Genomic DNA, 23043 nt, shown 5'->3' with positions numbered 1-23043 from the left:
GACATGGTTTACTTTGGTTTACATGGGTCTACTTTGATGTATTTTACCTGCTGTCTTCAGGGACTTTAGTCTTTTCATTTTTAAAGACTCCAATGCATTGGGAGACTTTGCACAAGTTTTACTTTCAAATGTGTGGAGCAGCCTGGTAAAGTGTTTTTGATCCTGGCTGCAGTAACGGGTCCATGTTACAAGGCCAGATTTAAATGATTGGAATAGGCTCGGCACGGTGGCACGGTGGCACGGTGGCACAGCGGTAGAGTCGCTGCCTCGCAGCGCCAGAGACCAGGTTCGATCCTGACCACGGGTGCTGTCTGTACAGAGCGTACGTTCTCCCTGCGACCTGCGTGGGTTTTCTCCGGGTGCTCTGATTTCCTCCCACATCCCAAAGACATACAGGTTTGTAGGTTAATTGGCTTTGGTAAAAATTGTAAATTGTCCCTAGTGTGTGTAGGATAGTGTTAGTGTGTGGGGATCACTAGTCAGTGTGGACCCGGTGGGCCGTAGGGCCTATTTCTAAGCTGTATCTCTAAACTAAACTAGATGGAAGAAGGGTCTCGACCCGAAACGTCACCCATTCCTTCTCTCCCGAGATGCTGCCTGACCTGCTGAGTTACTCCAGCATTTTGTGGACAGACAACCTTTCAGCTTGGCTCCCTTCTTCAGACTGTGCATTTCTCTCCACAGATGCCACCTGACCCACAGAGTTCCTCCAGCACTTTGCTTTTTTTTGCTCAGTTCCTCCAGCACCTGCTGTCTCTTGGGTCTCCAATGGTATTTTCTTTGGTTACAAGAAACAGACTTACTGAAGATGCTCACGTTGCCTCAATTCTTTCCCCTTCCTGCAGGATGATTCCTTACGGCTGCCTGTCGACGGGGGATAAGACGGGAGTGATCGAGGTGGTTCCGCACTCGGAGACTATCGCCAATATCCAGCTGAACAAAAGCAACATGGCTGCCACAGCGGCTTTCAACAAAGATGCTCTACTGAACTGGCTGAAGTCAAAGAACCCAGGGTATGGACGCGTTTTACTTTGGCCTGTGAACAGCAAATGGCAGAAATGATTTGACAAGTAGTTTAGTTTAGCTTAGTTTAGACATACAGCACGGAAACAGGCCCTTCGGCCCAACTAGTCTGAGCCGACCAGGTCAGTTCATCCCACACACCAACCTATCCGACATACTAGGGACGATTTACAATTTTACCAAAGCTAATTCACCTGCAAACCTGCACATCCTTGGAGTGTGGGAGGAAACCGGAGTACCCGGGGTAAAACCCACATGGTCACAGGGAGAACGTACAAACTCCATACAGACAGCGCCCTTGGTCAGGATCGAACCCCGGTCTCTGGAGCTGTGAGGCAGCAGCTCTATTGCTGCACCACTGTGCCTCCCTGTACTGAGGTACAGTCAAAAGCTTTTGTGTTGCATGCTATCCAGTCAGCAGAAAGTCTATGCATGATTACAATCGAGCCGTCCACAGTGTTAAAAATGGAATTCAACTGGGATTAGGGTAAACAAGTGGTTGATGGATAGCATAGACTCAGTGGGCCGAAGGGCCTGTTACCATGCTGTGCCACCCAATGACAATGATAAGCATCAGTCAGTATCTAAAGGAGCAAGGAAGATTGACATCGGGTGGTAGCTGACAATTTCTATCTAATGCAGATAGTGAGTGACTAGCTGTGGGTTCCCAGCTGCCATTCCTCCACCTTCCCTCCTCCCTCCCCCCTCTTTTCGTCAGCAGGATGGCTCAGGTTGGGTCATCCATTGACACTGTACCTCCAGTCATAATATAGAAACAAGGAACTGCAGGTGCTTGTGTACAAAAGAAGACACAGTGTGCTGGAGTAACTTAACGGTGAGCTACTCCAGGACTCTGCATCTTCATTCAGCCATTGTGACTAATTGATTGAAAGATGCAGCACGGAGACAGGCTCGTCACCCCACCAGGTCCACGCCAACCATCAAGCTCCCGCTCCCACTAGTCCGAGGTTATTCCACTTTCTCATCCACTCCCTCACACTCATTCTCTCCCCCGCATTAGGGGCGATTTTACAGAGGTCAATTAACCTTTAAACACGCACGTCTTTGGGGTGTGGGAGGAAACTGGAGCACATGGAGGATACGCAGGGGGTCACGGGGAGAACGTGCAAACTCCACACAGACAGCACCCGTGGTCAGGATCGAACCCGGGTCTCTGGCGCTGTGAGGCAGCAGCTCGACCCAGCTGCGCCACCGTGAACCATTACAATGTCACAAAAGATGTCGCTGACACAAGCAAAATGTTCACCAACTCGACAGACTCTGGTGACAATCTTGGCAACAAGTCTGCCCATCATTTCTTTGAGTTTCTGGGATCACAGAACTGGTGCAGCAGAGGATACCTTTCAGCCCATCAAAACCATGCTGGCCCATTAACAGAGAGAAGCCCTGTAATCCCATGCTGTTCCCTCTAACAGAGAGAAGCCCTGTAATCCCATGCCCCTGCTTTCCCCAGCCCTCAGCCGCTGATGGTTCCCCCTTTGACAGCCCTGCCTCGGTTTGGCTTAGCGATACAGCGGGGAAACAAACGAACCCTTTGGCCCACCAAGTCTGTGCCGACCTGTACACTCAGCCTATCCTACATATTAGGAACAATTTACAGTAGGCAATTAACCAACAAACCTGCACGTCTTTGGAATGTGGGAGGAAACCCCCCTCGGTCACGGGGAGAACGTACAAACTGCGTACAGACGGCGCCCGTAGTCAGGATTCAACCTGGGTCTCTGGAGCAGTGAGGCAGCAATTCCTGCCGACAGTCAAGAAGCCACTCCTACATTGTCTTGGCTGTGTGCTTAGGGTCATTGTACTATTGGAAGGTGAACCTCCGCCCCAGTCTGAGGCCCAGAACGCTCTGCAGCAGGTTTTCCATCAAGGATCTCTCTGTATTTTGCTCCGTTCATCTTTCTGTTCATCTGCCTTCCCTCTATCTTTGCGGAGGGAAGCACAAAAAGTGTTGCTGAATTTAAACATGTGATTGGAACAACACTTGGCTTGTTTGGATGTTTGGAATGGTTAGAATGCTTGAAATGTTTTGATCCCCATGGTTTTATGACATTAGATTAAACAGACATTGTTCTTGCGGCAGTCAGTGTCGGGAGCATGCTCTGTCTGACGTGCTGGGGATTATTACCCCTGCAGTCTGCAACGGCACGGTGGTGCAGCGGTAGAGTTGCTGCCTTACAGCGCCAGAGACCCAGGTTCCATCCTCACTAGGGGTGCTGTCTGTGCGGAGTTTGCACGTTCTCCTTGCGACCGTCTGGATTTTCTCTTGATGCTCCCCTTTCCTCCCACACTCCAGATATGTGCGGGTTTGTAGGTAAATTGGCTTTGGTAAAAATTGTAAGTTGTCCCTAGTGTGCAGGATAGTGTTAGTGCACAGGTTGATCGCTGGTCAAAGCAGACTCGGTGGGTCGAAGGACAGGCCTGATTCTGTGCTGAATGTCTCCAGTCTAAAGTGCCGTGACATTTGGCTGACATTTCCCTCCGTTGTGTAGAGAGGTGAGAGTCAGGGTGACGTGGGCAGCTGGCTCCGTCCTGTATCTGCCCACTGTGGGCCCGTGCTGTATCTGCCCGCTGTGGGCCCGTGCTGTATCTGCCCACTGTGGGCCCATGCTGTATCTGCCCGCTGTGGGCCCATGCTGTATCTGCCCGCTGTGGGCCCGTGCTGTATCTGCCCACTGTGCTGTACCTGCCCATTGTGACTTTGTGCTGTACCTGCCCGCTGTGGGCCCGTGCTGTACCTGCCCACTGTGTCTTTGTGCTGTACCTGCCCACTGTGACTTTGTGCTGTATCTGCCCACTGTGGCTCCGTCCTGTATCTGCCCACTGTGTTCCCGCGCTGTATCTGCCCACTGTGGGCCCGTGCTGTATCTGCCCATTGTGGGCCCGTGCTGTATCTGCCCACTGTGGGCCCGTGCTGTATCTGCCCATTGTGGGCCCGTGCTGTATCTGCCCACTGTGACTTTGTGCTGTACCTGCCCGCTGTGGGCCCGTGCTGTACCTGCCCACTGTGACTTTGTGCTGTATCTGCCCACTGTGGCTCCGTCCTGTATCTGCCCACTGTGTTCCCGCGCTGTATCTGCCCATTGTGGGCCCGTGCTGTATCTGCCCATTGTGGGCCCGTGCTGTATCTGCCCATTGTGGGCCCGTGCTGTATCTGCCCACTGTGGGCCCGTGCTGTATCTGCCCACTGTGCTGTATCTGCCCACTGTGGGCCCGTGCTGTATCTGCCCACTGTGTGCCCATGCTGCATCTGACCATTGTGGGCCTGTCCTGTACCTGCCCACTGTGACTTTGTGCTGTACCTGCCCACTGTGGGCCCGTGCTGTATCTGCCCACTGTGCTGTATCTGGATGGAGGAGGCTGGGTGGCAGAGTGAGAGCTTTTAGTGGCCTCTGCCGCCACGAAGTCCCCAGCTAAAGTTGGCCAGGGCACAGCTGGACACAGTGCAGAGAAGACTCACGAGGATGTTGCCAGGACTTGAAGGCCTGAGCTGTAGGGTGAGGTTGAGCAGGCTAGGACTCTATTCCTTTCAGTGCAAGGGGCTGAGGGGTGATCTTATAGAGGTGTACAAGATCATGAGAGGAATGGGTTGGATAAAGTCTTTAGCCCAGAGGAGGGGAATGAAGACCAGAGGATGTAGATTTAGATTTAGAGATACAGCGCGGAAACAGGCCCTTCGGCCCACCGAGTCCGTGCCGCCCAGCGATCCCCGCACATTAACACTATCCTATACACACTAGGGACAATTTTTACATTTTACCCAGTCAATTAACCTACATACCTGTACGTCTTTGGAGTGTGGGAGGAAACCAAAGATCTCAGAGAAAACTCACGGAGAGAACGTACAAACTCCGTACAGACGGCGCCCGTAGTCAGGATCGAACCTGAGTCTCAGGTGCTGCATTCGCTGTAAGGCAGCAACTCTACCGCTGCGCCACCGTGCAGGTTTAAGGTGAAGAGGGAAAGATTGAATGGGAACCTGAGGGGTAACCTTTTTACATAGAATGTGGGTGTATGGAACAAGCAGACGGAGGAGGTAGTTGAAGCAGGGATGATTGCAACGTTTAAGAAACATTCGAACAGGTACATGGATAGGGCAGGTTTAGAGGGACATGGACCAAACACAGGCGGGTGGGACTAGTGTAGATGGGACATATTGGTTGGCATGGGCAAGTTGGGCCGAGGGGCCTGAGTCCATGCTGTGTGACTCTACGACTCTGAATGCTGCGTTCTCCCCATCTCGGCGATGTACTAACCAGCTGTGCTCTGCCGCCTCTTGCAGGGAAGCGCTGGAACGAGCCATCGAGGAGTTCACGCTGTCGTGCGCGGGCTACTGTGTGGCCACGTACGTGTTGGGCATCGGCGACCGGCACAGCGACAACATCATGATCAAGGAGAACGGACAGGTGGGGGAGCGGGCGCGGAGAATACACGGTTGCCAACCCTGGAGGCAGTGCGTGTCCCTGCCGGGGTTAATGCACCAGTGCTGCAGGCTGCAGTCAGGGAGGTCATTAAACCATGGGAGCAGAATTAGGCCATTCGGCCCATTGAGTCTGCTCCACCATTCAGTCATGGCTGACCTAGCTTTTCCACCTCAACCCCATTCTCCTGCCTTCTCCCCATAACCCCCCCGACACCCGTACTGGTCAAGGACCTGTCAATCTCCGCTTTAAAAAAACTCATTGACTTGGCCTCCACAGCCGTCTGTGGCAATGAATTCCACAGATTCACCACCCTCTCACGAAAGAAATTCCCCCTCATCTCCATTCTAAAGGTACGTCCTTTTATTCTGAGGCTTTGACCTCTGGTTCTAGACTCTCCCGCTAGTGGTAACTCTGAACTCTGAGGAAGGGTCTCGGCCCGAAACGTCACCCATTCCTTCTCTCCAGGGATGCTGCCTGTCCCGCTGAGTTACTCCAGCATTTTGTGTCTATCTTTGGTGTAAACCAGCATCTGCAGTTCCTTTCTACACATCTACTGGCTTAACTTTATAGGTACAATTGCAACATTTCAAAGGCATTTGGACGGGCACTAAGATGGGAAAGGTTTAGGTTTAGGTCTATTATTATCATGTGTGACCAGATATAGTGAAAATCTTAGCTTTGCTTGCTGTCCCATTGAATCAGATCATTCAAACACAAAGTGCTGCAGTAACTCAGCGGGTCAGGCAGCATCTCTGGAGAACATAACAGGCGATGTTTCGGGTCAGGACCCTTCTTCAGACCCGACCGGAAACATCACCCATTCCTTCTCTCCAAAGATGCTGCCTGACCCGCTGAGTTACTCCAGCATTTTGTGTCTATCTTTGGTATAAATCAGCATCTGCAGTTCCTTTTTATTGCAGATAATACTAGAATTAATACAATCAGGTCAAACTCAGGTAGACCAAAGGGGAAGATACAGAGTGCAGAATATAGTTCTCAGCATTGATTTATTCACAAAATGCTGGAGTAATTCAGCAGGTCAGGCAGCATCTCGGGAGAGAAGGAATGGGTGACGTTTCGGGTCGAGACCCTTCTTCAGTCTGAAGAAGGGTCTCGACCCGAAACGTCACCCATTCCTTCTCTCCCGAGATGCTGCCTGACCTGCTGAGTTACTCCAACATTTTGTGAATAAATCGATTTGTACCAGCATCTGCAGTTATTTTCTTATAGTTCTCAGCATTGCAGCACATCAGTGCCCTAGCTTCTGAGTTGAGGCAAGTAGGATTAGCGTAGATAGGTATTGTGGTCGGCATGGATGAGATGGGCCAAATGGCCATTTCTGTGCTGTCCAACTTCACCGTGGTGTGTAAGTAAATATTCCATCATCCTTATCAGCAGGGTGGGTGGCTGGGATAGCAGTGACGTGTGGCCAGTTGAAACCAGGGCTGCTGGGTTTCCGTTAGGAAGGAGATGGCGAGAGACCGGCTTCAGACTAAGAAAGCTCCTCCACTTTTGCCCCAAATATTCATCATTTTGTACAATCAACAAGCTGACAAAATATTCGTTTCCTATTCATCTCAATAGAGAGGGGCCCAGACTGAACAAGAAATCTAATCTGGACTCCCTAACCATAGACTCGTAGAGTCATACAGAGTGCAAACGGGCCCTTCAGCCCCACTTGGCCATGCTGACCCACACGCCCCCATCTACACTGGTCCTACCTGCCCGCACATAACTTGGTAAACCTGTCCTATCCAGGTACCTGTCCAAATGTCTCTAAAATGTTGTGATAGTACCTTAAATGATAGTCTCTTAAATGATAGTTAATTTTATCTTGGTTGTGACCCCAAAAATAAATCCACTTCAAGTGCATCATTGAAAGTTGCTGAATAACTTGGAAACACAAGGAACTGCAGAAGCCGGAACTTTGAGCAGAACACAAAGTGCTGGAGGAACAGTAAGTCAGGCAGTAACTACGGAGGGTCGTGCACAGGTGACATTTTGGGTTGGGATCCTACTTTGCATGTCTGAAGAAGGGTCCCGACCCGAAATGTCACCTGTCCAGTTCCCTCCACGGATGCTGCCTGACCTGCTGAGTTCCTCCGGCACCTTGTGCTTTGTTTAAAACTTGTGCCCTTTCGGCATCCGTGAATTTTGTATTCAGTTGTAAAGATGCCTCTTCCATCCTTCTGTCCCACAGCTCTTCCACATTGATTTTGGACACTTCCTGGGAAACTTCAAGAGCAAGTTTGGCATTAACAGGGAGCGGGTGCCTTTCATTTTAACCCATGACTTTGTCCACGTGATCCAACAAGGGAAGACCAACAACAGCGAGAAGTTTGAAAGGTAACTGGTGCAAGCTTCCACTCGGAGTAACGACAAACGTGCACCAGATCATGAGGGCAATCGACAGGGCGGTCGGGGGGTGGGGAATAGGGTGAATACACACAGTCTTTTACCCAAGAGCTAGAAGACATAGGTTTAAGGTGAATGAGGAATGATTTAATAGGGGCAACATTTTCCAAACAGAGGGTGGTGGGTGTAAGGAGCGAGTTGACAGAGGCAGGTACTATAACAGCATTTAAAAGGATAGAAAAGGTTTAGAAGGAATTGAGCCAAACATGGGCAGGTGGCACTGGTGTAGATGGGGCATTTGGTCGGCATGGACAGGTAGGAATGAAGGGCCTGTTTCCGTGATGTATGACTAAACCAACGTGAATAAACGTTGGGTGGTCATGTTGCAGTTATATGAGATGCTGTGAGACTTGTGTTTAGTTTTGGGCATTTCAGTTTTACACAAAAGGGTGCAGAGAAGATTTCTGACGATATTGCCAGGACTCGAGGGTCTGAGCTACCTGGAGCAGTTGACCAGGCTGGGACTCCATTCCCTGGAGCGCAGGAGGATGGGGGGTGTGATCATATAGAAGTGCACAAAATTGTGAGAGGAATAGATCGGGTAAATGCACATAGAGTCTCTTGCCCAGAGATGGGGAATCGAGAACCAAAGGACATAGGTTTAAGGTGAAGAGGGAAAGATTTTAGAGGAACTTGAGGGGTAACTTTTTTTACACAAAGGGGGCTGGTTGTTTGAAACAAGCTGGCAGGTGGAACTAGTGTAGATGGGGCATGTTGGGCGGCGTGGGCAAGTTGGGCTGGAGGTGGTGGGGGGGGTGGGGGGAATGGTGAATGGAGTGGGGTCGAGGGAGGGAGTCACTATTGCAGGATGGTTACCCTATCTACCTGCGACACCACTTTCATTGAACTGCACTCTTAGATCCCTCTGCTCTACACCACTCCCCAGAGCCCCACCATTCACTGGCCCATCTTAGTCTTCCCAAAATGCGAAACCTCACATTTCTCTGCATTAGATTCCATCAGCCCTTCCTTGGCCCACCTGCCCAACAGAGGCCGTCTCTGTTTCAGTCTTCAATGCGGACAGAACCAAAACATTTTTCAGCACAGTCCTAGTTGGGATTCGCTACAATTTAAAAGGCTAAATCTATTTGTGGGCAAACTCCCTGCTTTAAACTCCATCGCCCTCCAGTCACACTCTGGTCACACGCACCAGATACAATCCTGACTACGGGTGCTGTCTGTGTGGAGTTTGCACGTTCTCCCTGCGACCTCGTGGGTTTCCTCCGAGTGCTCCGGATTCCTCCCGCATCCCAAGGACGTGCGGGTTTGTAGGTTAAATAGCCGCTGTAAGTTTCCCCCTAGTGTGCAGGGAGCGGACTACTCTATCCAGGCCTTTCACCATTCGGTAAGTTTCAATGAGGTCCCCCCTCATCCTTCCCACCTCCAGCGAGTACAGGCCCAGTGCTGCCACACGCTCATCTGCTTTACCCCGGCCAGCTTCGGCGGACAATCGGCAATAACGGTGTCCATCCCCCCCCGTCGTCTGTTATTGAGAGGGTTTACTGTACAGATGGATTTGAGCTTGCGTGCACATGTTGTGCACGTTGTGAGAGGAGATCTAGAAGGATGAGAGGAGATCTTATCGAAACGTATAAGATTATTAAGGGGTTGGACACGTTAGAGGCAGGAAACATGTTCCCAATGTTGGGGGAGTCCAGAACAAGGGGCCACAGTTTAAGAATAAGGGGTAGGCCATTTAGAACTGAGATGAGGAAAAACTTTTTCAGTCAGAGAGTTGTGAATCTGTGGAATTCTCTGCCTCAGAAGGCAGTGGAGGCCAATTCTCTGAATGCATTCAAGAGAGAGCTGGATAGAGCTCTTAAGGATAGCGGAGTCAGGGGGTATGGGGAGAAGGCAGGAACGGGGTACTGATTGAGAATGATCAGCCATGATCACATTGAATGGCGGTGCTGGCTCGAAGGGCCGAATGGCCTCCTCCTGCACCTATTGTCTATAGTGCGAGTCGTGTATCTGTGCGCGGTTGGAATTCACGTGGACTTTTCCTTTCTCCTTCCCTGTTCATTTGGCACGGTGGGAAGATTCCGGAAGCATTGTGAACAGGCCTACATGATTCTGCGGAGGCACTGCCCTCTCTTCATTAACCTCTTTGCACTGATGCAGGCAGCTGGCCTTCCTGAGCTCAGCTGCTCCAAAGACATCCAGTATCTCAAGGTGAGACCACGCACCGGCCTGTCTGCGCCCTGACACACTGCTTTAGTTTAGTTCAGTGATACAGCGTGGAAACAGGCCCTTCTGCCCACCGAGACCGCACCGACCGGCGATCCCCGCACACTAACCCTACCCCACACACACAAGGAACAATTTACATTTATACCAAGCCAATGAACCTGCAAACCTGCACGTCTTTGGACTGTGGGAGGAAACCGAAGATCTTGGAGAAAACCCACGCAGGTCACGGAGAGAACGTACAAACTCTGTACAGACGGCGCCCGTAGTCAGGATCGAACCCGGGTCTCTGCCACTGCAAGGCAGCAACTCTACCGCTGCGCCACCGCGCTGCCTTGTTACCAATATACGTTTATTATTGTCACACTTACAATGGCAGCAAGTGGCACAGCGGGTAGAGCCACTGCCTCCAAGCACCAGAGACCCGGGTTTGATCCTGACCACAGGTGCTGTTTGTGTGTGGAGTTTGCACGTTCTTCCTGTGACCACGTGGGTTTCCTCCGGGTGCTCTGGTTTCCTCCCACATCCCAAGGATGTACAGGGTTATAGATTAATTGGCCCTCTGTAAATTGGCCCCTCTCCCCCATGCTCCCCCTCCCCCACGCTCTCCCCCCCTCCCCCTCCCCTCCCACCCTCTCCCCCGCTCCCCCTCCCCCACGCTCTCCCCCAGACTCCCTCACCGTCCCTGTGCACACCAGCCCTGGGTGCGACTGGGGAGAGGGTGTGGGTGTGTGTGTGCTGGTGTGTGTGGGTGTGTGTGTGCTGGTGTGTGTGGGTGTGTGTGTGCTGGTCGGTGCGGGTGCGTGTGTGAGAGGCTGGGGGTGGGTGTGGAACGGTGGGTGTGGGTGTGTGTGTGGGTGTGTGTGTGCTGGTCGGTGTGGGTGTGTGTGTGAGAGGCCGGGGGCGGGTGTGGGACGGTGTTTGTGGGTGTGTGTGTGCTGGTGTGTGTGGGTGCGTGTGTGCTGGTGTGTGTGGGTGCGTGTGTGCTGGTGTGTGTGGGTGCGTGTGTGCTGGTGTGTGTGGGTGCGTGTGTGCTGGTGTGTGTGGGTGCGTGTGTGCTGGTGTGTGTGGGTGCGTGTGTGCTGGTGGGTGTGGGTGTGTGTGTGCTGGTCGGTGTGGGTGCGTGTGTGCCGACAGGTGTGAGTACCTTTGTCAGACGGCCTCTTCTCCTCCTCTGCAGGATTCGCTGGCTCTGGGCAAGACTGAGGAGGAGGCCCTGAGGCAATTCAAGATGAAGTTTGACGAGGCTCTGCGGGAGAGCTGGAAGACCAAAGTGAACTGGATGGCCCACAATGTGGCCAAGGACAACCGCTCCTAGCCCCGTGACCGGCTCTGCCTCGGCCCAGCGCCCAGGAGCACAGCTCCGCCAGGCACCGTGACCGCGAGCACCGGCCGGCACACAACGGGTCAGCCAGCGACCGGAACACCCACAGACGCCCGCAGAACAGAAACCTTCTCCCAATGTTTGTGACAAACTTTGAAAGATGTTTACAAGTGACTGCGGCCACCCCACTCTAGGGTCCTGGGTACAGAGCTGCCACAGACTACCTGCTTTAGGTACCCATCTCCAGTGGTACCCACCTCCAATGGTACCCACCTCCAATGGTACCCTTCTCCAGCGGCACCCACCAATGGTACCCACCGCCAATGGTACCCACATCCAATGGTACCCACCACCAATGATACCCACATCCAATGGTACCCACATCCAATGGTACCCACCTCCAATGGTACCCACATCCAATGGTACCCACCTCCAATGGTACCCATCTTCAATGGTACCCTCCAGCGGTACCCACCTGCACTCTGACACGACCACCTACTGTATCAGACTTTCCCCTCAATGCCCGAGCGGAGCCAGTGGTGCCAGGGAAAGGCCGTATGGACAACCCTTGGATGGACACAAAGTAACACAACAAGGTCTGATAGCATCTCTGGAGACGGAAAGCAACCCTTGTCCCTGGCAATGACCCGACCTCTTCCATCTTCCCCACTTTCAAGAGAAGGTTTTCTTGACTGTCAAAGATATCCAGGGTCCAGTCAGACAGCACATTTGTGTCTTCCAGAGCTGTGTGCGGGGCTTTGCCCGGGCTCCATCCAAAGGTGCGGCCGTCTGCTTCCGTGAAGCAGCTCAGCCGGGACAAGACTCGCCTTCACTCCTCTTCAAACGTCACCCACTCTCAGCCCCGGGCTCCTCGAACGATCAATACCCAGTGGATGCCAACGCCCTGACCTGCCTGGGTCTGCAGGCAGGGACCGGTCACGTATACCGACTGAGACGTGTTGTAAGACAAGCCTCCCTCCAGCGCTCCTGCCCCAAGAATCAGTTTCATTGTGGAAGGAAGAGGATTTGTTTTCATTGACACCTGATTGAAGATAGATGGTTTTGAGTTGGGGATGGGGAAGGAATACTGGTTGCTACGGATGCACAAGGAGGGGTGGAGATGGATGGTTTAAGGGGAACTGAACTAATGTAACAAGCTTTGTTCCTGAGCAGTATAGAGAGGTCACCACCATTGTGGAGAAGGTTGCCTGAGCTCCCCCATCCCCCACCCCATCCATGGTAAGGTGACAAGGTTGTAAAGAACCTTGTGGCGCAGTGGGTAGAGTTGCTGCCTCACGGCGCCAGAGACCCGGGTTCGATCCTGACCTGGGCCGCTGTCCATGAGGGTTTCCTCCGGGTGCTCCGGTTTCCTCCCACACCCCAAAGACGTGCGGGTTAGTAGGTTAATTGGCCCTCTGTAAATTGCCTCTAGTATGTAGGGAGTGGATGAGAAAGTGGGATAAACATAGAACTGGTGATCGATGGTCGGCGTGGACTCGGTGGGCTGAAGGGCCTGTGCTGTACCTCTGAACTGTCGGGTATTGGGGTCTAATCGTGTGTCTTTGGAAGCCAATGATAGTATTGCCTTGGCAGGGGCGTCAGAGTAGGGAGAGGTGGTGGTGAGGGGCTTGTGAGCGGCGGTGGTTTTGAGGTGGGGTGGGGACAGAACACTGGCTGCAGACGCACAAAGGGGTGGTGAGCACACTCACCCAACGTCACCAGTTGGAGACCATTTGATGAACTCCACTGGACATGTTGAAGAGGTGCATTGACGAGTGGCCAATAGGTGTTGGCATCACGCCAGGGGAAGGTGGCACGTCCCAGCACTGAAGCCAAAGCGACCATGGGAACTCCTGCCCAAACGCCTTCACTAAACCTAGGATGTGGATCCATTCAGCCAAGGCCCCAGCGTTGACCAAAGCAGCCTGGAGTTGACCACACTTATAAACGTAGATGCAAAGCCGGCGGAACTGCACCTTGATGAAGTTAAATGTGCCTTTGTTTTGCTTCTTATGCAAACTTGTGTGTGTAAATTGAGCTGTTTCATATTTGCATATTTAAAAACAAAGTTGAATGTTTTTTTTCTCTTTTTATCGGTGGTACTTTTTGTGTAGCATCTCAGAGGAATATGTTTACAGAACCAATATCCCAAGGCAAGTGAAACACCTTGTGAAAATGAACTTTGTGAGCAGAAATGACAAAAGACGAGACTTTTTTTTGCTGATTTTATAAAAACGTTAAATCTGGGCAAATTTAGAAAGTTGCATGTGCAGGTACAATGTCCCAGGTCTGTGGCTGTTAGTGAAGGGGGGGGGTGGAGGGGAGGGGAGGGGAGGGATGGAGATGGGGGGGTGGTGGGAGAGGCTGAGGTACAGAATGGAGTCCCCCACCAAATGCCCCGTGCATCAGTCCAAGTCTTCCCCCGGCAATAGACCGGTAACCAATGGCTGAGGCTCACGCCAGGCCAGCTTCGAGCTTGTCCCGGGATTGAGGGAGGGTTGGGCCAGGCTGTGGCTGAAGGAAGTAGAGGAGAGGACGGGCTGCCACTGGGCCCAGATTCAACCCTCACCCCCATTCTGGGGTCTGGCTGCTGGGGGTGCAGTGCTGGGTCAATGCCCCGGGCCACCAGTTATTCATTTCCCAAACACAAGATGCTTGTCCTCAAAGAACAACAGTTGGATTATTCATTTCACAACCCTCTGTGTGCGTGGGCGTGCGCGCACGTGTGTGTAAGTGTATTAGGGTGTGTGTGCAAGTGTGTGTGTGTGTGTGCGCATTAGGGTTTATGTGGGTTTGTGTGCACTCTAAGGAATTAGAGTCCCAGCCTGCTCAACCTCTCCCTATAGCTCAGACCCCCAAGTCCTGGCAACATCCTCGTGAATCTGCACTCTTTCCAGCTTGACAACATCTTTCCTATAACATGGCGCCCAGGACTGAACACAATACTCTAAATGCGGCCTCACCAACTTCTTTATTTGTTGAATGAAGGCACGCCTCTCCCTCTCCCTCTTCCCCCCCCCACCCCCCTCTATACCTCCCCTCCCCTCTCCTGCCAGAGAGACCAATGTAAAATTGATGGTACAGAGACTTTGGGATATTCAGCACTTCAACCACGCTGGTAATGTTAACTCCAGCCCACCTGGTCACCACAAGGTGATCAGGGTTAAATAATCAGGCCCCGCACTGATTGTTACTCCCCTCCTGCCTCTCCCGAGGAGAGGGAAGACGTCTACACTGTGAGATAATGATTCTCCCTGTATATCAATGTACGAGATGAAAAGCTGTTAGTCGCTCATTCCCCTAATTTAAACCCCGCTGAGTAATCACTAGGTAGAAATGCGATGGGCTGGCTGCCTGCCTGGCCTCCTGGTGAGCTGAAACTGCCTTCAAACGAGGTTGTCCGCACAGAACTTGCAGAATGTTCTTTTCGAAGTTATAAGGAAAAGATACTTGATAAATTCAAACCTTGCTTCAAATAACTTAATGCTTCGATAATTAAAAGTCCCACATGGTACCACTAGGACGACCATTATATTTAAGGTAATACAACGTATAATCTGCATAGTAAGTTGGCGTGCAGCCAATGGGCTGTTGGCGGTACCTACTGTGATCTTGGTGGTGGTCTGTATAGTCCACCTTCCTGGACAGCTGATCGACAGACTGAAACCACGGTAACCCTGTCTGGAAACTGTGCCTCAGGTCCCAGTATTTGGTGTGAAGTGCAGCCTGTAAAAATCAAGAAATGGACATTTGCAATAAGCCAGTGTGTTTGCATTGTTGGAAATAAAAGTGTTGGAATAATCTGCTTTGTATTTATTTGAATATTTAATTCTTCCTGGCTAAGACATTGCTGGGATAGGCACGAAGTACTGGAGTAACTGTGGAGTAAGGTGGCGCAGCAGCAGAGTTGCTGCCTAACTGCGCTACAGCACCAGGGACTCGGGTTCGATCCCGACTACGGGCACCGTCTGTACGGAGTTTGTACGTTCTCCCCGTGACCTGCGTGGGTTTTCTCCGAGATCTTCGGTTTCCTCCCACACTCCAAAGATGTACAGGTTTGTAGGTTGATTGGGTTGGTATAAAAGTAAATTGTCCCGAGTCTGTGTAGGATAGTTTTTTAATGTGTGGGGATCGCTGGTCAGTGCAGACTCGGTGGGCCGAAGGGCCTGTTTCCGCACTGTATCTCTAAACTAAATCTAAACTAAACTCAGTGGGTCAGGCAGCATCTCTGGAGAAATAAAATGTGTGACTTTTCAGGTTGAGACCCTTCTTCAAACTGAAAGTATGTAGAAAGGTCCTGACCCGAATCGTCACCCATCCTTTCTCTCCAGAGATGCTGCCTGACCCACTCAGTTGCTCCAGCACTTTGTGGGTATCTCTGGTATAAACCAGCATCTGCAGTTCTCAATTTCTACATTGATGGGATGTCTAGAGAGAGCATCTTGATGGCATTCAAGAGACAGCTAGATAGAACTCTTAAGGATAGCGGAGTCAGGGGGTATGGGGAGAAGGCAGGAACGGGGTACTGATTGAGAATGATCAGCCATGATCACATTGAATGATCATTGAATGCTCGAAGGGCCGAATGGCCTCCTCCTGCACCTATTGTCTATTGTCTAGTATGATCGGGCAGGGGACTGTGTTCAAGAGTTGAGACGTCACTCACGCTACAACTGTACAAGAAGTTGGTTCGACCACACTTTGAGGCCTTGTGAACATTTCTGGAAAGGGTGCAAAAAAGATTGACAACAATGTTGCAGGAACTGGAGGTCTTTAGTTGTAAGGAGGGACTGGATAGGTTGGGACTTTATTTCACCGTGTGGAAGGGAACTTAGTCGTATATTAAATTATGAGGAGCACAGAGAAGGTGAATATTCACGGTCTATTTTCCAGGGTAGGGGATTTCAAAACTAGGTATAGGGTATATATACTTTTGTTGTTGTTTATTATGGTGTTTACAGAGTGTGTATCTGTTGTGCTGCTGCCAGTAAGGATTTTGGTGTTCAGTTTCGGGACATCTATTATACTAAAACTCTCGTTTGTTTGTTTGTTTGTTCCTGAACTACAGCCAAAACGGTACACGATAGCACGACAATTTTAGGCCCACCTTACTCACCGTCGTCACTTTGGTGCTAATGGAAGGAGTTTCATTGAAATCGGTGTTATATTTTTAAAGTTATTCACATTTTAAAGTGTAAATCTATCTCCCAGGGAGGGAGGTGAAGGGAGGGGGAAGGAGGGAGGAAAAGGGGGGAGGAAAAGGGGGGTTGAGGGGGATGGAATGGGGGGAGGGGAAAGGAGGGAGGGGAGGGGAAGGAGGTGGGGAGGAGGGAATGGGGGGAGGGGAGGGGGAGAAGGGAGGGAGAAGGGAGGGGAGGGAAGGGAGGGGGTGAGAGGGTGCTGCACCAATGCAGGAGAGGTTTGGACCCAAGGGGTCCACTTGGTCTATAGGATAATTAAACACTTGACTCTTGACTCTACTGCCAGCACCGCCATCACTGTTTTAACTCAGCACCATTGACGCTGACTGGGCCATGTACTGAGCCCTGCTGCCAAAGATTGTTGAGGGGTTTCTTCATCATGCTATCTTGCTGCCAATGGAGGACCCGGCGTGGGGGGCTGCTGGGAGGGAGGGGGAACAAAGGGGGACCTGGCGCAGGGGACTTTGTAAGTGCCCTTTATGTGGCGACTATTTGTATACCTTGGGCATGCAAGCAAAGAGTTTCACTGTGACTTGCCACATGTGACAATAAAATATTCATTCATTCATTCATTGAGATAAAGGCAGTTGTCTTTCTGCCATGGTGCTAAGCTCTCTGTCTCCTGCCTGTATACCGTCTCTCCAGTGTGTGAGATCCTCTGTTTGGTTCTCTGTTGGGAAACTGGCTGATAGCTCCCCCTTATGGTGTGGTCGCTCAGCCTGCACCAGGTGAAACTTCCTGCCATTACTCAATAGACAATAGACAATAGGTGCAGGAGGAGGCCATTCGGCCCTTCGAGCCAGCACCGCCATTCAATGTGATCATGGCTGATCATTCTCAATCAGTACCCTGTTCCTACCTTCTCCCCATACCCCCTGACTCCGCTATCCTTAAGAGCTCTATCTAGCTCTCTCTTGAATGCATTCAGAGAATTGGCCTCCACTGCCTTCTGAGGCAGAGAATTCCACAGATTCACAACTCTCTGACTGAAAAAGTTTTTTCCTCATCTCCGTTCTAAATGGCCTACCCCTTATTCTTAAACTGTGGCCCCTGGTTCTGGACGCCCCCAACATTGGGAACATGTTTCTTGCCTCTAACGTGTCCAACCCCTTAATAATCTTATACGTTTCGATAAGATCTCCTCTCATCCTTCTAAATTCCAGTGTATACAAGCCTAGTCGCTCCAGTCTTTCAACATATGACAGTCCCGCCATTCCGGGAATTAACCTAGTAAACCTACGCTGCACGCCCTCAATAGCAAGGTTCACATGGCATCCTTCCTGTATGAAATGTAGCCACACACCGGTCGACTCACTCGGGTCTGCACTGTCAGGCTGACTGCGTTTACAGTCAGGAGCAATGTGTTCCCCATGGAAGGTCACCCCTGCAATATGGACATACCAACTAAGAGCAAAGGTATGCCACTCTGCCCGTCGAGCTGGTTCTACCATTCAATAAGACGATGACTGCTTTGATTATAACCCTGACTCATTATGGTAACATTTCACCCCTTTGTTTACCAGGGATATGAAGGTAGATAAATCTCCCGGGCCTGATCAGATAGAGTCATAGAATCACAGAGTGATACAGTGTAGAAACAGGCCCTTTGGCCCAACTTGCCCACACCGGCCAACTTGTCCCAGCTACACTCGTCCCACCTGCCTGCGCTTGGTCCATATCCCTCCAAACTTGTCCTATCCATGTACCTGTCTAACTGTTTCTTAAATGTTGTATAGTCCCAGCCTCAACTACCTCCTCTGGCAGCTCGTTCCATACACCCACCACCCTTTGTGTGAAAAAGTTACCCCTCAGATTCCTATTCAATCTTTTCCCCTTCACCTTGAACCCATGTCCTCTGGTCCTCGATTCTCCTACTCTGGGCAAGAGATTCTGTGCATCCAAAGACACTGTGGGAAGGTCAAAAAGATATTGCAGGAGCCCTGGCTGAGATATATATATATATATATATATATGTGCATCATGGTCAGAGGTGCCTGAGGGCTGGAGGACAACTAATTCAAGTAGGGCTGCAAAGAAAAAACCTGGGAACGATAGACATCAAACACCTGTGGTGGGAAACCTATTGGAGAGATTGTTGAGGGAGAAGACATTTGGATAGACGGTACTGATTAGGGATAGTCAACATGGTTTTGCACATGGGACATGGTGTCTCATGAATTTGATTGAGTTTTTTTTAAAGATACCAAGAAGACTGGAGGCCAGTGACTAGTTTAGGGGGAATCGAGAGTAAACGGGCCTGGTTTACATTGGGATTCGTGTTTGGTACGAACAGGTTGGGCTGAAGGCTGTACGACACTGAATCTCTCAGCCATAAAATATTCAAAGACTGCTTCCACCATCCTCGGTGGAAGAGAATTCCAAATCTCAGAGAAAAATGTTCCCTGACCAGCTACTTATGCTGGGGAGCCTCATCATCAGTGAGCCTGTTTCTCCACTCTCCCACAAAGAAACATGCTCTCCACATCCATCATGACAAGACCCTCGGCATCTTGTACATCACCAGGGATGAGGAACATAAGTCCCCCAAGTTGGGGTGCCAACTATCTCACTCCCAAAAACGGGACAAGGTGATGTCACCGCCCTGTGCGCCACGTGATCTCACCCAGCCAGCGGCCACGTGCTCCCGCTCTACCAATGGCGGCCGCCCGGGCCGGGAGGCGGGTTTCTACGCAACCTCCGTCAGTCGATGCCCGGGCCTCTGAACCTAGACTGTCCGGAGCTGAAATGGCGGAAACCTAGAGTGTCCGGACCTAAATTGTCGGGACTTACAGTGTCGGGGCCTACAGCATCCGGGCCTACAGTGCCCCCCGGGCCTAATACGGGACAAGGGCGGTCCCGTACGGGACAAACCAATTTAGCCCAAACTACAGGATGTCCCGGCTAATATGGGACGGTTGGCAACCCGACCCCCAACACACATCGCCAAAATCCCAAAGGATCATTCATTAAGAATGTAACAAATTGAAGATGGATTGTTCAGCCTCTTTGAACCAAGTCAGAAGTTTAGGTTTAGGTTTATTATTGTCACGTTTACCGAGGCACAGTACAAAGCTTTGTTTTGCATGCTGCCCAATCCGATCAGGTAATACTATACATTAAATACAATCAAGCCAAGCTCAAATACAATAGGTAGAGCAAAGGGGAAGATGCAGGGTGCAGAATATAGTTCTCAGCATTGTAGCGCAACAGTTCCAGAGGCAAAGTCCAATGCCCACAACGGGGCAGAGGTTAGTGGGGCAGTTTCTTGGAATCGGGCCTTGTTGTGGAAGGACCATTCAGAAGCCTAATTTCAAAGGGGAAGAAGCTGTTCTGGAGTCAGGTGGTGTGTTCTTTCAAGTTTCTGTACCTGCTGCCAGGCAGGAGCGGGGAGAAGAAGGAATGACCGGGGTGGGACAAGTCTTTGCTTATGTTGGTTGCTCTCCCGAGGCAGCGTGATGCAAGTATAGATAGAGTTGATGGTGGGGATTTTGATCTGTGTGAATGGACTGGGCTACATCTACAACTCTCTTGGGCCGAGCGGTTCACAAACCAGGCTGTGGGGTCACGATGGCGCAGCGGTAGAGTTGCTGCCTTACAGCGCCACAGACCCAGGTTCGATCCTGACTATGGGAGCTGGCTGTACGGAGTTTGTACCTTCTCCTTGTGAGGTTTTCCCAGTTTCCTCCCACACTTCAAAGACGTACAGTTTGGTAGGTTAATTGGCTTCGGCAAAAGTGGGAATTGTCCCTAGCGTGTCGGACAGTGCTAGCACATGGGGTGATCGCTGGTCGGTGCGGTCTTGGTGGGCCGAAGGGCTTGTTTCCGCACTGCCTCTCTAAATTCTAAAGCAACCCAACAGTATGCTTTCTACAGTGCATCTGCAGAAGTCTGTATGAGGCATTGGAGACAGGTCACTTCAATAACAGGTTCAATTTTTATCAAAGAGCATTAATTTCATCTTGCGATCACTGATAGGTAATGAAATATTTCCCTGCTTAATAACCAGAACTCTTTTTTTTAAACCTGTGCAAGTAACAGAAGACCTGATTGTGTGAAAGACAGACACAACGTGCTGGAGTAACTCAGCAGGTCAGGCAGCATCTCTGGAGAGAAGGAATGGGTGACGTTTCGGGTCGAGACCCTTCTTCAGTCTGACCCGAAACATCACCCATTCCTTCTATCCAGAGATGCTGCCTGTCCCTCTGAGTTACTCCAGCTTGTTGAGTCTATCTTCGATTGAAACCAGCATCTGCAGTTCCTTCCTGCACCTGATTGTGTCAGATTGTGTAACTGTAATTAGACACCAGTTTTAACTTTTGTATCGTTAACATATAATTGGGCAAATGTTGTGCCTAAATTTTGAAACAAAAATTATCTGAATGGAAACATTGGATGCCTCATTATTTTGAACGAATGGATTTGAGAATATTCCTCTCTGAAGAGTTGAAAGGGCTTTGCATCTCCGCTGTTTGAGTCTTGCACGGAATCATAAGGTCATAAGGAATAGGAGTAGAATTAGGCCATTCGGCCCATCAAGTCTACTCCGCCATTCAATCATGGCTGATCTATCTCTCCCTCCTACCCCATTCTCCTGCCTTCTCCCCATGACTTCTGATGCCTATACTAATCAAGGAATGAAGAAGAGGTGCGGCATGTAATAGACAATATAGATAATAGGCAATAGGTGCAGGAGGAGGCCATTCGGCCCTTCGAGCCAGCACCGCCATTCAATGTGATCATGGCTGATCATCCACAATCAAGTCAAGTTTATTTGTCACATACACATACACGATGTGCAGTGAAATGAAAGTGGCAATACTTGCGGATTGTGCACAAAAAAGAATTACAGTTACAGCATATAAATAAAGTTAATAAGTTACTATAGTGTAGACAAAAATTTAGTCTCTGGAGTTATAAAAGTTGACAGTCCTGATGGCCTGTGGGAAGAAACTCCGTCTCATCCTCTCCATTTTCACAGCATGACAGCGGAGGCGTTTGCCTGATCGTTGCATCTGGAACAGTCCGTTACTGGGGTGGCAGGGGTCCCGTTCCTGCCCTCTCCCCATACCCCCTGACTCTGCTATCATTAAGAGCAGTAAGAATGTCTGCACTGGTCCAGGGAACACTGTTCCACTGCAGTCAGTGCATGCTCACATGGTGGAGCTGCTCAATGATGTTGATGAATGGACAATGTAAAGTGAGGGTGGCACAGCGGCGCAGTGGGTAGTGCTGCTGCCTCACAGCCCCAGACACCCGGGTTCGATCCTGACCTCGGGTGCTGTCTGTGTGGAGTTTGCACGTTCTCCCTGTGATCGGGTGCTCCGGTTTCCTCCCACAGCCCAAAGCCGTGCAGGTTTGTAGGTTAATTGGCTTCTGTAAATTGTCCCTAATGTGTAGGGAGTTGATGCAAAAGTGGGAAAACATAGAACTAGTGTGTGAACGGGTGATCGATGGGCAGCATTATCTCAATGAGCCAAAGTACCTGTTTCCATGCTGTATCACTAAACTAAACTAAGAATAAGTTACCTTTAGGATTTAAATTTCAATAAACCAAAAATTAAACTATGTAAATCAAGAAATTTTCTTTTAACATTATTTTCAATGCATGTTAAAATTACCTTGAAAGAAAAAACACAAAGTGCTGGAGTAAATCAGCGGGACATACAGCTTCTCTGGAGAACTTGGATAAGTGATGGGTCAAGTCGAGACCCTTCTTCAGACTGATTATTGGGGGGTGGAGGGGAAGAAATAATATTCTTGGTTGCCAGTAGATGGGATTAAACACAAAGTGCTGGAGGAACTCAGCAGGTCAGGTGGCAATTGTGGAGGAAAATACAGATTGCGTATCAGGGTGGGACACTTCTTTAGATTGAAGAAGGGTCCCAAACAAATCACCGGATCAGTCTGAGGAACGGTTCCAACTCAAAACGTGGTCTGTCCATTTCCCTCCACAAATGCTGTCTGATCCTCTGAGTTCATCCAGCACTTTGTGTTTTGCTCAAGATTCCAGTATCTGCAGTCCCCTGTGGCTCCAGTAGATGGAGGTGTTGGCCACTGGTTCAGACTTTTGACTTTGGAGATAGTGTGGAAATAGGCCCTTCGGCCCACCGAGTCTGCGCCGACCAGCGATCACTGGGGTTGCCAACTATCTCACTCCCAAATAAGGGACAAGGTGACGTCACCACCCCGCGCCCCCTCGTCCCAAAGATGTAGATTTGTAGATTAATTGGCCTCTGTAAATTCCCCCTGGAGTGTAGGGAGATGAGAAAGTGGGATAACGTTGAACTAGTATGATTGGGTGATCAATAGTCGATGTGGACTCGGTGGGTCGAAGGGCCAATTTCCACACTGTATCTCTAAACTAAACCCTGCACAACCTTCACCATAACCCAACCTCAGCACCAAATTATGCTAGATTACATACTACTATAACGAGGAACAGCAGATG

The 23043-nt window shown here is 50.4% G+C and overlaps 1 protein-coding gene across 6 annotated transcripts in view; it reads left to right on the top strand.

Annotated features, from left to right (window-relative positions):
* pik3cd (phosphatidylinositol-4,5-bisphosphate 3-kinase, catalytic subunit delta) overlaps positions 1-15188 on the top strand; it is a 177288-nt gene extending 162100 nt beyond the window's left edge. For all 6 annotated transcript variants that reach the window (XM_078425739.1, XM_078425738.1, XM_078425737.1 and 3 more), the window contains 5 exons: positions 846-1013; positions 5327-5450; positions 7669-7814; positions 9923-10055; positions 11251-15188. In XM_078425739.1, coding sequence (XP_078281865.1) covers positions 846-1013; positions 5327-5450; positions 7669-7814; positions 9923-10055; positions 11251-11388 — 709 coding nt within the window. In that variant the 3' untranslated portion in view covers positions 11389-15188. The remainder of the gene's footprint in view (positions 1-845; positions 1014-5326; positions 5451-7668; positions 7815-9922; positions 10056-11250) is intronic.
* The last annotated feature ends 7855 nt before the right edge of the window (positions 15189-23043 follow it).

The sequence above is a fragment of the Rhinoraja longicauda genome, chromosome 30 (genome assembly GCF_053455715.1).
Source record: "Rhinoraja longicauda isolate Sanriku21f chromosome 30, sRhiLon1.1, whole genome shotgun sequence".
NCBI classification, from domain to species: Eukaryota; Metazoa; Chordata; class Chondrichthyes; order Rajiformes; family Arhynchobatidae; genus Rhinoraja; species Rhinoraja longicauda.
The sequence above is the reverse complement of the archived record's forward strand: the minus strand, read 5'-3'. Positions and strand labels throughout refer to the sequence as shown.